Genomic DNA, 14,594 nt, shown 5'->3' with positions numbered 1-14,594 from the left:
CTGTTAGTATTCCATGCATGGGTATGTATGATTGTAATGTAAGGCTCAGAAAATGCTAAAAACCCAGGAGCCTCAGGAGCTTAACCTCCTCTGACCCCCACCAGGGTGCTGCCCTGGACCTGCACGGGGGCATGACTCGGCCCCCTGGACACTCAGTGAAAAAGTGGCGACAAATTTTTAAAACCCAAAGGGCCAGTCCTCCATAATCTCAATAAATTTAACCTTTGAAAAAATGATTGCAGGTCAGATATATTTAAAAAGTCATTTGTTATTGACACTACATAGTGTACTGTGGTTGAAACATGTATATTACATCAATTTGCATTTAAAAATGGTGTTTCTTCTGACTACTTTAATTCCCCTTTTTCGCAAAAAATAAGCACTAAATTGCCTGTTTTCAGAGCCCCAACCCTAGTCCCTATTTGTAAAAGGTCAGCCCTGACTTTGCAAGCAGTGAAAAGTGTTGTAACACTGAATGGCTGAATTGCAGTTAAAATAAGTATTTTAGTTAGCTCATTCAGTTACATGCTTGTGTTCAGTGGTCATGGGTTCAGTACCCAAACCAACACTTTTCTTCCCAGGTTTACTTAATGTATACTATCTGAATGAGTCTAGTTTAACTGAAAATAACATTAAAGACAATAAAGGTGATAAAATGACTTTCAGTCGGTTTGAAGGGTAGGGAATTACAATAATCCCTTGGTGAAAACCACATTTCACCAGTCTGACTAAGTCAGCCATATAAAATTATTTTGAAAATATTTGTTTGGGCGACTCTACGTGTCCATTCAGTACACTCAACCAGATGGATCCAATTTCTGTTATACTCCACAGATTTTCACTAACGCAGCCAGCCCACCAAGATTTTGTGACTGTCTGCATTCAGCAGAGTTTGGATTTTAGGACCTCAGCAGCTACATGTATATCCCTCTAAGTGAGGGAGGAAAGTGGGTCTTACCTGATAAGTGTACTGAAGTTAACTTCGTCTTTAGTAATAGGTATTGGCTATTTAATCATTTCTGTGTAATGCACCAGTCAGTTGTAATCACGGCACCCCCAGGTCCAGGGAATATCGGGGACTTTGACTTTCGCTCATGCCAAGTCGGGTAAATCCCCACCCTGCGGAGACAAACAGCTGGTAAAATCCCAGCAGGTAACCTTAGGTAAGGCCCATTTCCCGCTATTTTTGACACAAAGACAAAACAACCATTTTCACTCGGCACAGCGGGGCCATCTGGAAGGTAACAACCCGGCCCGCCCCTGGACCTGGTGGGGTTGTGGTTACAATTGACTAATGCATAACCTATGTTTATTGAACACATCAGAATATATTTTACTTCTGTAAGAATCGGTTGACTTTTGGAATTAAAAAGAACATAATGAATGTCCAAATGTTAAAAAAGTTACCATAATGCGCATTACTGACTTATTCATATTCTATTGTGGCTATGACTTAGTCCAAATAATTGTACGTACAATTTGTTTAGTATCAAAATTGGGTAGTTGTTCCGATCAGGTTTCCGGGTTAAAGCATATAGAGTCTATAAAAAAATCATAAAAACAAGAAATATTACCAGATAATGTTATTTTATATTAGTTCCGTATACAAAAAATAAATATCCAACTTATAATTATGAGTTTGACGGCTTTTCTTCATTTCATAATGTCAAAACATAACTGATATATACATGAAGGGCACCTGCAAGGCTTTAGGGCACATTTTTAAATCGCTCGAACATTTCGGCCATGGCCGAGTTGTTAGGATTGTATAACGAGGTCTATCTCGAAGCTTTGTCAGAGGAGGCCGAGTTATTACAATTGTATCGAGTTGTTCCCCTTTGCATAATTGTTGTCTGTGTCAGTTAACTTTCGGTTTTTTTTGGAAAGGTAAACAACTTGTTTTAATGCATTAAATGCTTGTTTAGTGCAAAATAACATTTCACTTACATGGTAAAATATGAATATAACTCTATGATCAATTTCACCCATAAAATACTTCACTTAAAAAATTTCAATATTTTTAAAACACCCCCGTTTTTTGCACATTCCCGTTTAGACATTAGGGATTGGAAGAATCCCGACACGTCTATTATTTTGGACTAGGCTATGACTCTGATCCTATACAGCATAGAACAGTCATTTTAATGTTAAATTTGAAAGGAGACACAACACACACCAGCAGCAAAGAAATAGAAAGAAAAATAAAATAAGAGCATGAGCAAATCACATGGTAAATCATGATCATTGAGCTGCCTATAACGACATGTGCACAATGTAGTCTAAAATAATAGACGTGTTATACGGGATTCTTCCAATCCCTAACGTCTAAACGGGAATGTGCAAAAAACGGGGGTGTTTTGAAAATATTGAAATTGTTTTAAGTGAAGTATTTTATGGTTGAAATTGATCATAAAGAGTTATATTCATATTTTACCATGTAAGTGAGATGTAATTTTGCACTAAACAAGCAATTAATGCATTAAAACAAGTTGTTTACCTTTCCAATAAAACGAAAGTTGACTGACACAGAAAACAATTATGCGAAGGGGAACAACTCGATACAATCGTAATAACTCGGCCTCCTCCGACAAAGCTTCGAGATAGACCTCGTTATACAATCGTAACAACTCGGCCATGGCCGAAATGTTCCGAGCGATTTAAAACTGTGCCCTGAAGCCTTGCAGGTGCCCTTCATGTATATATCGTTATGTTTTGACAGAATGAAATGAAAAAAAGACGTCAAACTCATAATTATAAGTTGGATATTTATTTTTTGTGTACGGAACTAATATAAAATAACATTATCTGGTAATATTTCTTGTTTTTATGATATTTTATAGACGGTATATGCTTTAACCCGGAATCCTGATCGGAACAACTACCCACTTTTGATGCTAAACAATTTGTACGTGAAGGATTTGCCATATCAAAAATCTAAAAAAAAGTCCGCCAACGTACAATTATTTGGACTAGTGCACAATGTTATTGTGCATGTGAACATCTTTGTAATTTTGTCAACAGTTGCTTCTCCACGGTAAAATATAACAACTGCTTTGACAACTCATAGGTGTTCTTTGCAAACATTTATAAAGGACGGAGGATATCAAGTTTACCTACTACATGCACACTGAACAGTACCTTAAAGAACGAGGAATGTAAATTTGTAGTTTCTCTTGATGGCGCGCATGAAAGTTTTTAAACCGGAAGTAAACATAACTGTCAATGTTATTAAAACGCATGCGCAATGACCCACACGAAGGGAAACAACTCGTAGAGGATTCAAACAAGACCGTGTAGCAATACTTTTTGCGATTAAAACATTTTATTTTGTTATTTGTTTGAATTTTGTTTTAATGATATTACCTAAGAATTATATCTTAAATATATTACAAATAGTTACATACATTTGATGGCATTTGGATTTATAAAACAAATATTTTGAGTGTCATCACTTAATATGCAAAACAATAAAACCTGTGTGCTATTCGATGTACCTAAAGTGCGGAATGGTACTGTTTTGGAATGTTTTGGAAGTTTTAGCTGGCCATCCGATAGGTTGTTGGTAAAAAAAGAAATCATGCCATCAAATACAGGCTGTATAAATATATATCTATATAACTTTTTTGGGGTTCTGAAAGATGCTTCAGTACGATTAAAAGGTTCAATACAATACAATACAATAAGTTTTATTTCAAGTCGGCAAGACACAAACATATGCAACATAAGCTCTGATGAGCTTTTTAACCGACCGTTAACAAATGTATATGAGATCAACTGAAATATAAAGTGAAACTTGTAACATAAGTAGGGTATCCAATTACTTATTGGCGACAATGTAACTTGCCTGTAGCTTGAATATATGTGGGGGATATCGGGCAACGTTGGTACAATTAAATGAGATGACGGTCGGAGTGAACCATAACCAAAGTGAACCATTTCATTACCGAAGTGAACCACCCAATGGTTGTATAGTGGGGCACTGGTTTAAAAGAGTGATTATTTAATATGTGTCAATTATCCAATTAATAATATATTCACTTTCCTTATCTAACTCATAGATGGTTCACTCTGTCCGACCAAATGGATGGTTCACTACTCTAGAATGGGTATTCTTAGAATGGAACAATGAAAACCTTAATTTTAGAACAATTTACACACTCCTCACCAGCTGAAATGTATCATTGTATATACTCTGACCAAAACCTTAGTTTAAACATATTTATTTTACAACGATTGTGAAACAAGTTATTACAACATTATATTAATCACTCTCGTTGGCACGATTTTACGCGAGAGTGTGGTCTTGTGTTGTGGGGGAAACCGGAGAACCCGGAGGAAACCCACTTGTCCGGCTTGGTGACCACAAACCAAACTCACATGCGCCCGAGCCGGGAAACGAACCCGGGTCGCCTAGGTGAGAAGTGAGTGCGCTAGCCACTGCGCTAACCGGACAATCGCGACAAAACACCCAGGAAATAAGATGATACAATTTCATCGGATATTGATCCTTGTATCTCCCAAAAGCGTACATGCATATTACGTAAAAAAAGAAATCACCCCTGGGTGTGTGGCACTGGACTTGGTTAGTGCTTCTCAAACAATCAACTTCTCCTAATTCGTTGACCGGCGGCACAATCCTTGAACGAAAGAGTGGCGACGACAACCTGGTATAGCTTAAAATGTTTACTTTACAACTGTTGAGATACAAGTTTTTACAACTTTATATAAATCAAACACTCATTGGTCCGGCTTGGTAACACAAACCGAACTTACACGCGACCAGGCCAGGAATCAAACCCTGAACGTCTTCTTGAGAAAAGAGTGCTCTAACAGGACAAACGGGTCTGAGAATGCATGTATGAAGAAATAATAAAATACGTTGTTGGATTTATTCGTTTCCTTTGAAGAGAGGCTTTCTTTGGCTCCTTGACATTTTCTCTATATCTTTGAAGCACGTTAAAACTTGTTCATATTGATTCCATTTCTACTGTTAAAAAGGCATGGCTTTATTTGAATAGCGTTTAAATTGCAGTGCTATCAGGTTTCCACACATTTTGATATGAAATAAATGAAAGATCGCCACTTTAAAATATTTCTGTTGTGGCGGCAGCCATTTTTTTAGTCTACGAAGTTCGTACGCTACCCTAAGAGCTAAATACCCATCTACTTTTGAATGTCAACATTCAATCTTTTGGAAGTACTTGCATGTACGCGTGTAAGATGTAAATAAGGCGGCGCACCAAAACATTTTTTTATGTCAATGTAGGAGGAAAATACAATAGTTCCCACTAAAAATAGCCAATCAGTTTTAGGAAGAGATCAATCAAGCGTTCCAATGACGTAAAATTGAGCTAAACCAAGCCCTTTTATGTTTAATTGACTTTTTGTAAACAACGTATTTTTTTCTGGACATCGCTTTACTCAGCCATTAGCCATGGTCGAAGTCCTTTGATCTTCAAAAATACCAAGAACAGTATGATTTTAATAAAGGAGCTAGACAATCACTTATTATGTTTTGAGTCCTCGGGACATCCGAAAAAGATGCTCAAGTGATTAACTGTTCCAACTATCCTAAGAATGTCCATACGACACCTAGTCATTCTAAAAATGCCGCCTGCATTTTAGGACTAACAGGACACCTACCGGTAACAAAAATAAAGCTCTTAGACTATGAAAAAAACGCTATGGCATTTTTGACCACATTGTAGCTAGATAGAAATGGTTACCTAGACAGAAATGTACTTTTAATATTGGCGAGAGGCCATGGTGTTATACTTTTTGAAGTGTAACAATTGCAAACTGTACATGTATGGATGCTTTGCGCGGTAATGAATCCGCTTCTTCAGTAGTAAGTTCGATGTGATAAGTAACATAATACACCAAATGGGAGACGATGGAAGTCGGAGTTTTTTTGATGTGTGAAGTTGATTGACATGCCATTGATTTTGCACTTACGCAATTGTTGGAGGAGTAAGACCACGATAATTCAATGCTTTAAAATGGTTAAGTCCATTTGTAAACGGAAGTATTGACCTTACTTTATTGTTAGATGTACATGTACTGCATATTAGTTAGTTCGTCACTGTATTATATTATTGCATGCTGTAAGTGAAGACAATCCAGCCAAAGTGGATATACTTATTATTTGCATTTGCAACCATTTGGTTGAAAGGCAGTCAGTCATTGGTTGCTATGGATGAAGGTCGTTGCTAAGCAGTAATTGGTTGCTAAGGATGAAAGTAGTTGATAAAGTAATCATTGATTGTAAAGTCATTGGTTGACAAAGATGTAAGTAGTTGCCAAGGAAGTTATAGGTCGATAAGTCATAGATTGCTAAGAAAGTCAAAGGATGCTAGGGAAGTCATAGGTTGCTAAGGAACTCAAAGGTTGCTAAGGAAGTCATAGGTAGCTAAGGAAGTCAAAGGTTGCTAAGGAATTGATAATTAAAGAAGTTAAGTGAATGCTCGAGATTTACCTGGTTTCTCAGGTACATATCGTGTTCATAATGATGGTGTGACCAGGCTTTTAGTCGTTCACATATGGCTGTTGTTCGTATGAATGTAGTGGTTCAAAAGTCAGTATTTATATTCCCAGCGTGGGGTAATCCTTGAGCATTCATTCAAAGAGATAAAATCAGGGTATTATATTTCCAATTAAATCTAGCCATCACCGTCACAATTTCAGCTTCGATTGTCTACAACTTATAGTCTAGGCATTACTCATTGCGAGTTAAAAATATAAGGTTTCCTGTTGTATCCTTATTATATCCTTTTTGATAAAGTCAAATGATGGTCAGAATGTCATTATTCTAATATAATCATGATTAAATTTTATAATGATTCTTTTGAATAAAAGTTTGTTTCTTGTGAAGGAAACAGGACCTTGACTATTTTATTTAAAACATCTTCTTAGAAATTGTGGACAATTTGAACACCATGTGGCAGACGCCATTTTCCCGAAAATTCCACATACCTCAAGAGCGAAAAGTAACATATGTATAAAAAACAGCATTAAAATCACAAAAATGGCGGTAGTCCTGGTAAGAAATATGTAATGTTAATACGTAAATTATTTTTAATTGTTATGGCTAACATAACTTTTGGACGGACAATGATGGTACAAAGATTGAGAAATTTACCTCACTATTTGTACAGGAACTAGATAAACTAAAAACCTATATCATGGCCTGGGGGAAAAGAAAATGCACTGAGAACAGAATTGTGATTTGATAAACATGTAGGTAAATGAACATGTCATTGAGAAAGTGTTCAATGCTGTACATTTTCTTTATTGAGTAATAAAATATAATGTATGCAACCACTAAACAGTATTATAAGTTAAAACAAGAATACAATATTTTTTATGAAACCCTCTTCCTAGTCATGATACAAATTCCTCATACAAAGAATGTTAGTCCATCATGAAATTTTATTGCACTTTCCCACATTTGAATATTCAAACAATATATTTCCCCTCCATATATACATGTTATAAAGAGTTCCAATCATTATGTTAATACATTAACATGTTTGTGAACATGAACAATATGGAATGTAAGTGTAGTACACATGAAATGTACATAGACAATGCAAGTAAATTGTTATTATTTTATATACCGTACATGCACAGTATGACATCAGTAAATAACATCTGGGAGTAGGATTTGTTATTGGTCCAAGATAACATCAATGTCACTTAGAAAAAACATTGTAACATACAAAGAAAATGAAGTAAAAATGTTGTGTTGAAATGCAAATTGATTATATAGGTTATATATGGTCCTTGAGTCACATCATGAGACCACACTATTGCATAACAAATCATTCAAACAAATGTGAGTAACTTATAATCTTATATCTTGTCCACAATCACAGAAAAATATCTAATAAATATATTTAACAATCAAATAAAACATACATTAAAGTTTATTTACTGTATAAAATCAAAATGCGTATAACAGGCAGCAATAAGATTCAGCCAACTCAAAGAGCTGATGAAAGTTGGTCTCCAATTTATGTGTTTTTTTCTATCGATCAGTATTTTGAGAAATAAAAACAACACAAAGTAAACCCAAAACAAAGTATAAACCTTGACATTTATGGCATCCTAGCCATGTCACTTGACATGTACTGCTTGAATAAAAATACAGGACACATCCATTTTTTCTCCCCACATTGCTAAACTCTAAATTCTTCCTCTGACCTAAACTGGTGAGTCACCCTCTTTTATCATAAATCTTTAAAACCTAATCTAGGCATTTAAAAGATTCTGACAATTTAAAAATGCACTAAGTCTAATTCAAAGTAACTGAATGATGGAACATTCTAAGCAGCGACCTCTTGTCTGAATTGGAAAACAAATGGTTTTACACTAAATCAGGGTAAGGGTGGTTCTTAACATAATAAGGTCATACAATTTCATGAGTCATTCCCTTGTGGTTTTCCTCAGAACATTTCTTTCTTCCAACTTTCCTTTTAAAATGCCCATCTTAGAGCAGTATTTTCTACTTCAATTCATACAAAATTTCCCTCCAACATTGCCCAATCTCAGAGCAGGATCTTGTATTTTTCCACTCTAGGCACTCTGTTGATAACCAGTCTACCATCATAACTAAGGGAGGCAAACACCCATGGGTCAGCGGTGGACCAGTCCACACAATAGACACTGTCTTCATGCTCCTCATATGTCGCAATCAAACGATCCTCTGGTGGGGAAGACTCCCTGTGGATGAAAGTAAAAAGCGTCATTTCTTTAATGCTAAGATAAATAAACATTTTTTAAAACCAAATTTCCATGTGTATTTCACCTAATGCATTATAAGCCTTACAATATATGTTGAGCAGAAATTGAACTCTAGTAAATCACGAGCAGATTCCAGCACTAATCCAGTCAAAGCTTTTGCATTCAGCCCGTTACTGACTAAACTATGATACTGACAAAACAATGACAATACCTGGACATTTTCCAATCTGATAGATTGTTAAAACACAAAATTCTTACGGGTAATTAGATGTTCAGGAACTGTTAAACATTTGTCAATATTTTATTACATAAAACAGCCTTTACCCATGTTTATCCCCATCTTCCTCGTCATCATCATTCTCAATCTCGTGGCCATAAGGTTCAGAGGAAAGGGAGACAACACTGTTGAGGATAACGCGACTGTCACTGCTGGATGATAGGATCAGCTGGTCATGAAAACGGTTGTAACGCACAGACCACACCCTGTTAACATGGATACAAGATCACAATATATATGTAAGGGACACAGCACTGTTAAGGATCACCTGACTACTCTGGTAGGACACTGTTGTAATGTGCAGAACACTATTTTTAGTTACCAATTATGACAAAAAATCACTATTTTTTTTATCAAATTTCAATCATAATTCATCATCAAAACAACTCGAACTGACAAAATAACAATTTCAACTAACCAGTGTGAATGGTCTGAGAGGATTTTCATTGGTTCGTTGATGTTCCTGATGTCCCAGAATTTGACCTTACAGTCATCTCCACAGCTGAGCAGGTAGTATTGCTTGTTGGGATTGAAGTCCAAGTCTCGAACCAGTTGACCATGAGCATTGTCTATCACAAATGTCTGTCTGTAAAAGTGCAATCACTATGCTACAGCTATTCTGAGCTATGAGAAGGAGGTTCAGTAACTCCATTAAAACTAACCAATCGATTAACATATAGAATTGAACACAAATTGAATTGTTATAATTTCAGTAACTGTTATTAAACTATAAATTTCATTAAAAAAATAAAAGCATAAACAACTTGTTGGTTTTAAATTCTTGAAAACACATGAAAAACGACTGTCAAAAATTGCCTCAGTCACAGGTCATGTCCAGGCAGCTTAAATCAACCAGCATAGTTCTCTTTCAAGAAAATTATACCAACCGTAAAATACATTTTAACATTTATAGAATAAAGTTCCAACAAGATCCCTTACTGCAAGGATCTCAAGTCCCAGCCACGTATAGCTGTGTCGTTGGCTGTGGCAATCTGTACACTGTTATGGTGAGGGTCCCAGCTGCTACATGTTAACCTGGGCTGACCTTTTGTTTCCAGAGCTGCAGAACTCACCATCTGACAAAACAGGGCAAAAGTGTTTGGGTTTTTTCAGTCTAACTGTATTAATCGATAATCTGTTATAAGAGAAACGCATAATAAAGTGTATGATCCCGTGAGTGATCTAAATTTCATTATAAACAAATGTATGCTAAGCAGTTGGTATAAAGGATAACAGGATGTTTCAGGAAATTCTGATAAGTCTGACTTAATTTTTATCAATTTTTCGTCTTATAACATTTTATGTCCTTTCCTAACTTATGTCACTTTTATACACTAAGTATCTTACTGGACATACAAAATGATAACTTAATAATATATAATTCATTCAATTTCTTTGACATTATTACAAATACATATTTCAAAGTAAAAAAACAAAAACACTTAAAAACTTTTCTTTCCATCTGACAATGAAAATTTTACGAAATTGAAGTTAGGAAATGAGTTAAGATGTTTTATGAATACTAGTCATGTTCTATTTGTTTGCATGTAAATTGGCAGCAATCTTTAGGTATTAATGAAAGTAACACTGTACCTAGCAAAACCCATGTTCATTTTATTACTCTGAATGATTAAATTAAACACAGTATTAAACTATTAGTTCCTCTTACCTTTGCAGATTTGCTTGATGTGTCCACGTCCCAAACAATGACATGGTTGTCTGCCAGCCCAACCACATTGTTACTGTCTCCGGATGGATGCCACATCACACTATTGCAAAAACATATCATTTCACCAATATGGAAATTCTGTTTTCCTAAGTTGATTTAAAGAATACAAACAATGTGTGTATGAAAATAAGAAAAATAATTGTCCAGTTAATAAATGCATATGAAGGAGCAAAGCTATCTTTTTAATCCTTTTTTCTGTAAACATGTAATATACTGATATATTAACATCACATGAATAGATACTGTTTAAACCGAATGAATAAATTTGGAAAAAAGGCGAGGGGATTAAAAACAATCTTTTCAAAAATTAAAAATTCTCAATAAGCAAAAAAATTCACTAAGATGCTTGGTGAATACTCTCCCTAAATTGCTTTCGATTATTAAAACTGAATTAAATTAAATAAGGCACCCTTGAACTTAGCACCATTTAAGAAAATCTTCCAAGCAAACTTCTTTGCCAAAATTGTTAAACAAATACATCTATCAATACACAAAAAAAGCACTTTTACTACAAATTTATATTCATCCTTGTCATCATCACAAGTGACTCACTCCACAAAGAGTGTACTTGCAATTCACATACAATGCATTCAGGTGATAGTGAAATACTATAAAAATATTCATTTAGCCTTGAAACATATCACAGTTACTTCCAGCTTTATCCTACCACTTCATGTCTCCATAGTCAGGCGCCTCCAGATGACACATAAGGCTGACGGGCTGAAGGGAGGACTGGTCGTCTGTTGGGACATCGTCAAAATCTGTTGGAAGTTTCCACAGGGCTGCTTTCATCTCTGCCTTACTCTCAGTAGCTAAAATCAACAAATTTGAGGTAATATTAGGTTACACAACCGCTGAGCTTCAATCAATTTTAAATGATAACATTCATTGCACTAAAATGAAAACTGACAGTATAACTGTTTAATTCTAATCATTAGTATTGAGTCATTCATTCAATGCTCCAAAAATAAAGCTGCAGTCCTGATACAATTCATTATTGTGAGAATCAAACAAGTATTTCTACTTAATTATAACACATCCTTACTCGTAATGAGAATGCTTTTAAGTCATTTTTAAGTTACAATTCAATAACTACAAATAGTTTCATTTAACTAGTGATTTCATAACTTTATATAAGAAACAACTTATTTGACTGAGAAGCCAAAATAGAAAATACTTGCTTGGTCTTATCCGTCGAATATTCTTTGGGAGATGGGAAGTTGGGATGGGTTTTTAACTTCTTCTAGTAAAAATACCCCCCCCCCCATAAAATTATGATCACTACAGTGCCTCAAAAACTTTGGGGTCACATGCTTTTGTATTTCGGTTGGCTATGGCCAAACAAACCATTAATTATGCACAAATTACTTAAAACATATGAAAATAGCCAGCTTGTTTTGGGACTTACTTTTGTTGTAGCATGTTGTGAGAAAACTTTTGTCTATTGTTGAAGCACTGATATGCCATATCTCTCCTTCTCGATGGGTAAATATGTTTTTATTTATCACATTGTTCTCGTCATCAAAATGAATATGGTGAATCTGGAATAAAGGAAACAGATCTACATGTATTTATTATGATGTCAATAGATTAGGATCATTTTGATAATGTTATTTTCAATGAATTCAAATACATATTGAATATATCAAAATTAATGACAGCTAAAAAAATTAATTTAAATGTTGAATTAAAAATTTTCTAAAGCTATTGCCATGTGATGTTCAGCTCAAATGTGGACATGTAATCACAGAAAGTCTCAAAATAGACTATATTCTAAATAGTTTTAAACCTGTGATTATAATTAAACGTAGGCTATAAAACTCTTTCCAAGCAAAGGGGCAAATGCAGCACTTAACCATGTCACACAGATCATAAAAAAATAATGGTGATTGAAAACTATTGCACTTACCTTAATGTTCTAAATATGCTTACAAACTGTTTAACATACCTGGTTTTCCTGTCGAAGTGATTGAGTGCCAACAAGAAATCTTATTTCCTCTGTCTCAGCTGCCTGAGAACACAAGGCTCTCGCCTGCAGTAAATTAATCTTTCAGTGGAAACATGAAAAAAACATAACAATTATTTAAGGAATCAAGAATTGAGTTGAGGTGGACTTTCTTCACAGTTTGTAACTCTCTTTCCAATGATGATGTAAAAACACAAACACTTAAGTTAGTTAAAGAAAATCTAGGTGTTGGTGACCAAGTTAAGTTTTATCCTAAGTACTATGGATGACTCATATTTGAGTCACTGGTTAAAGAAAGTATTATGTGTTAAAACATATTCTAGTCATAATGTGAATATTTTTAAAAGAATAACAGAATATATGTGATATTTACTAGAGACAAAAAGGCAGATAAAGTCATATAATGAGTGAATAGACTTAGGCCTAAAAAAAAAAATTGTTTGGTTAGGGTTACATCCTTAAAAAAAATAGGTAGGGTAGGCTTTATATTTTATTTTTTTTATTAGGTTTTATATAAGAAAATAATTTTCATCAATGGAGAATGGTGTTAAAGCTATCTTCTGTATAAGCATTTAAGGTTTAAACTTAATATTAAAAAGCAATTTAAAAAAAAAAACGAGATTTTTTTTTTTTTTTTTTTAATTTTTAATTTTTTTTTTTCAAATTGACTATAAAAACGGTAGGGTCGGCGCCTATTCCGTAGGTAGGGTCGGGTAACCCGAACCAAATGTATTTTTTTTTAGGCCTTAGAATAGATACACAGAAAGCTGTATAAAATGCAAGAACAAGAAGCTTATGAAGAATTACATGCATTACCAGTCTAAGGGACTTCTATATCTACTTCATTACTACCTAGGGCAAAAAAGCACCGCAGACACCATCAAAGCAGTAAAATCCATTAAAATGGTCATATTTACTTTTAAAATTTAAACCCCCATCTGTGCTGCTTAGGTTTTTTGTGACATCATGAGTGTATAAAGCAACTCTTTTCTGTTGAATACATATGCAAGTTATTTTATTTTTTATTTGTCAATATATCGCTAATATTTTAGTAATTATAATATGAAAATGGACAGGTCATAAAATGAAAATATAATGCACCAGGCAATTGTAAGCATGGCCCACCAGGTCTGGGGAAAATCGGGGACTTTGATTTTCGGTCCAGCCAACCCCGCCTAAAATCCCTGCCCTGCAGAGATGAACAAATGGTAAAATCCCAGACAAATGCTTCCTCACCTCAGGGACCCCACGTAAGACCCATTCCCCGCTATATTCAGTGGTCGAAAAGAGCACAAGCCAGCAAGCCCTGCACTGGTAAAATGTCTTTCGGGCTTGCTCAAATTCTGAATTTTATATAGCAGGGCTTGTTAAAATATTTGATGCCAAGCAATAGTATAATAATTCGGGCTTGTTCATCCAAAAGTCTAATTTCGATGACTGTATATTTAAAGCATAGACAAAACCACCGCATGCACCTGGCACTGGGGGCCACCTTAACCTGGCTTCTCACCCCCACAACACAAGACCACACTCTGACTTTGTATAATTTATCATAACTTTCTTCACAATCGTTGTAAAAAAATAAAATGTTTAAGATTTAGAACAAAATCTATGTCGCGAAAATATGTGACATGCATAACTCTTCCACTTAGTAACAAAGCAATATAGTTATTGTTTGACTTATACAGTAAGGTACATGCCATTTAATATTGAATCAAAAATACTGTTTCAAAACAACTAAAAATAAACCTGAAATTCGAGTCCGTAAATAACCGGAGCTTCGTCTTCCATCTCGTTTACTTACGGCAAGGCGTAAAAATATATTTGATTATTTTAATCAGTAAATAGCATACATTTTTCAATAGTTTAATAAAATTGGA

At 34.7% G+C, this 14,594-nt stretch overlaps 2 protein-coding genes across 7 annotated transcripts in view; both read right to left on the bottom strand.

Annotated features, from left to right (window-relative positions):
* Nucleotides 1-3,212, bottom strand: part of LOC128213971 (myelin transcription factor 1-like) — a 28,466-nt gene extending 25,254 nt beyond the window's left edge. For 4 of the 6 annotated variants that reach the window (XR_008257840.1, XM_052920118.1, XM_052920119.1 and 1 more), the window contains exon 1: nucleotides 3,139-3,192. The gene's annotated coding sequence lies outside the window, so the exon portion shown is untranslated. Of the gene's footprint in view, nucleotides 1-958; nucleotides 1,051-3,138 lie in introns of those variants that run through there. The other 2 variants (XM_052920110.1, XM_052920117.1) reach the window with 2 other exon arrangements.
* Nucleotides 3,213-7,211: 3,999 nt separating this feature from the next.
* LOC128213477 (EARP and GARP complex-interacting protein 1-like) lies at nucleotides 7,212-14,588 on the bottom strand. The gene is made up of 9 exons (XM_052919216.1): nucleotides 14,464-14,588; nucleotides 12,697-12,780; nucleotides 12,157-12,289; nucleotides 11,416-11,560; nucleotides 10,689-10,788; nucleotides 9,959-10,095; nucleotides 9,438-9,605; nucleotides 9,067-9,225; nucleotides 7,212-8,721 (listed from the first exon to the last, which is right to left on the bottom strand). The coding sequence occupies exons 1-9, from the start codon at nucleotides 14,503-14,505 to the stop codon at nucleotides 8,547-8,549; spliced, it is 1,143 nt and encodes a 380-aa protein (XP_052775176.1). The 5' UTR covers nucleotides 14,506-14,588; the 3' UTR covers nucleotides 7,212-8,546.
* Nucleotides 14,589-14,594: the final 6 nt, after the last annotated feature.

This window comes from Mya arenaria, chromosome 13, assembly GCF_026914265.1.
Source record: "Mya arenaria isolate MELC-2E11 chromosome 13, ASM2691426v1".
NCBI classification, from domain to species: Eukaryota; Metazoa; Mollusca; class Bivalvia; order Myida; family Myidae; genus Mya; species Mya arenaria.
The sequence above is the reverse complement of the archived record's forward strand: the minus strand, read 5'-3'. Positions and strand labels throughout refer to the sequence as shown.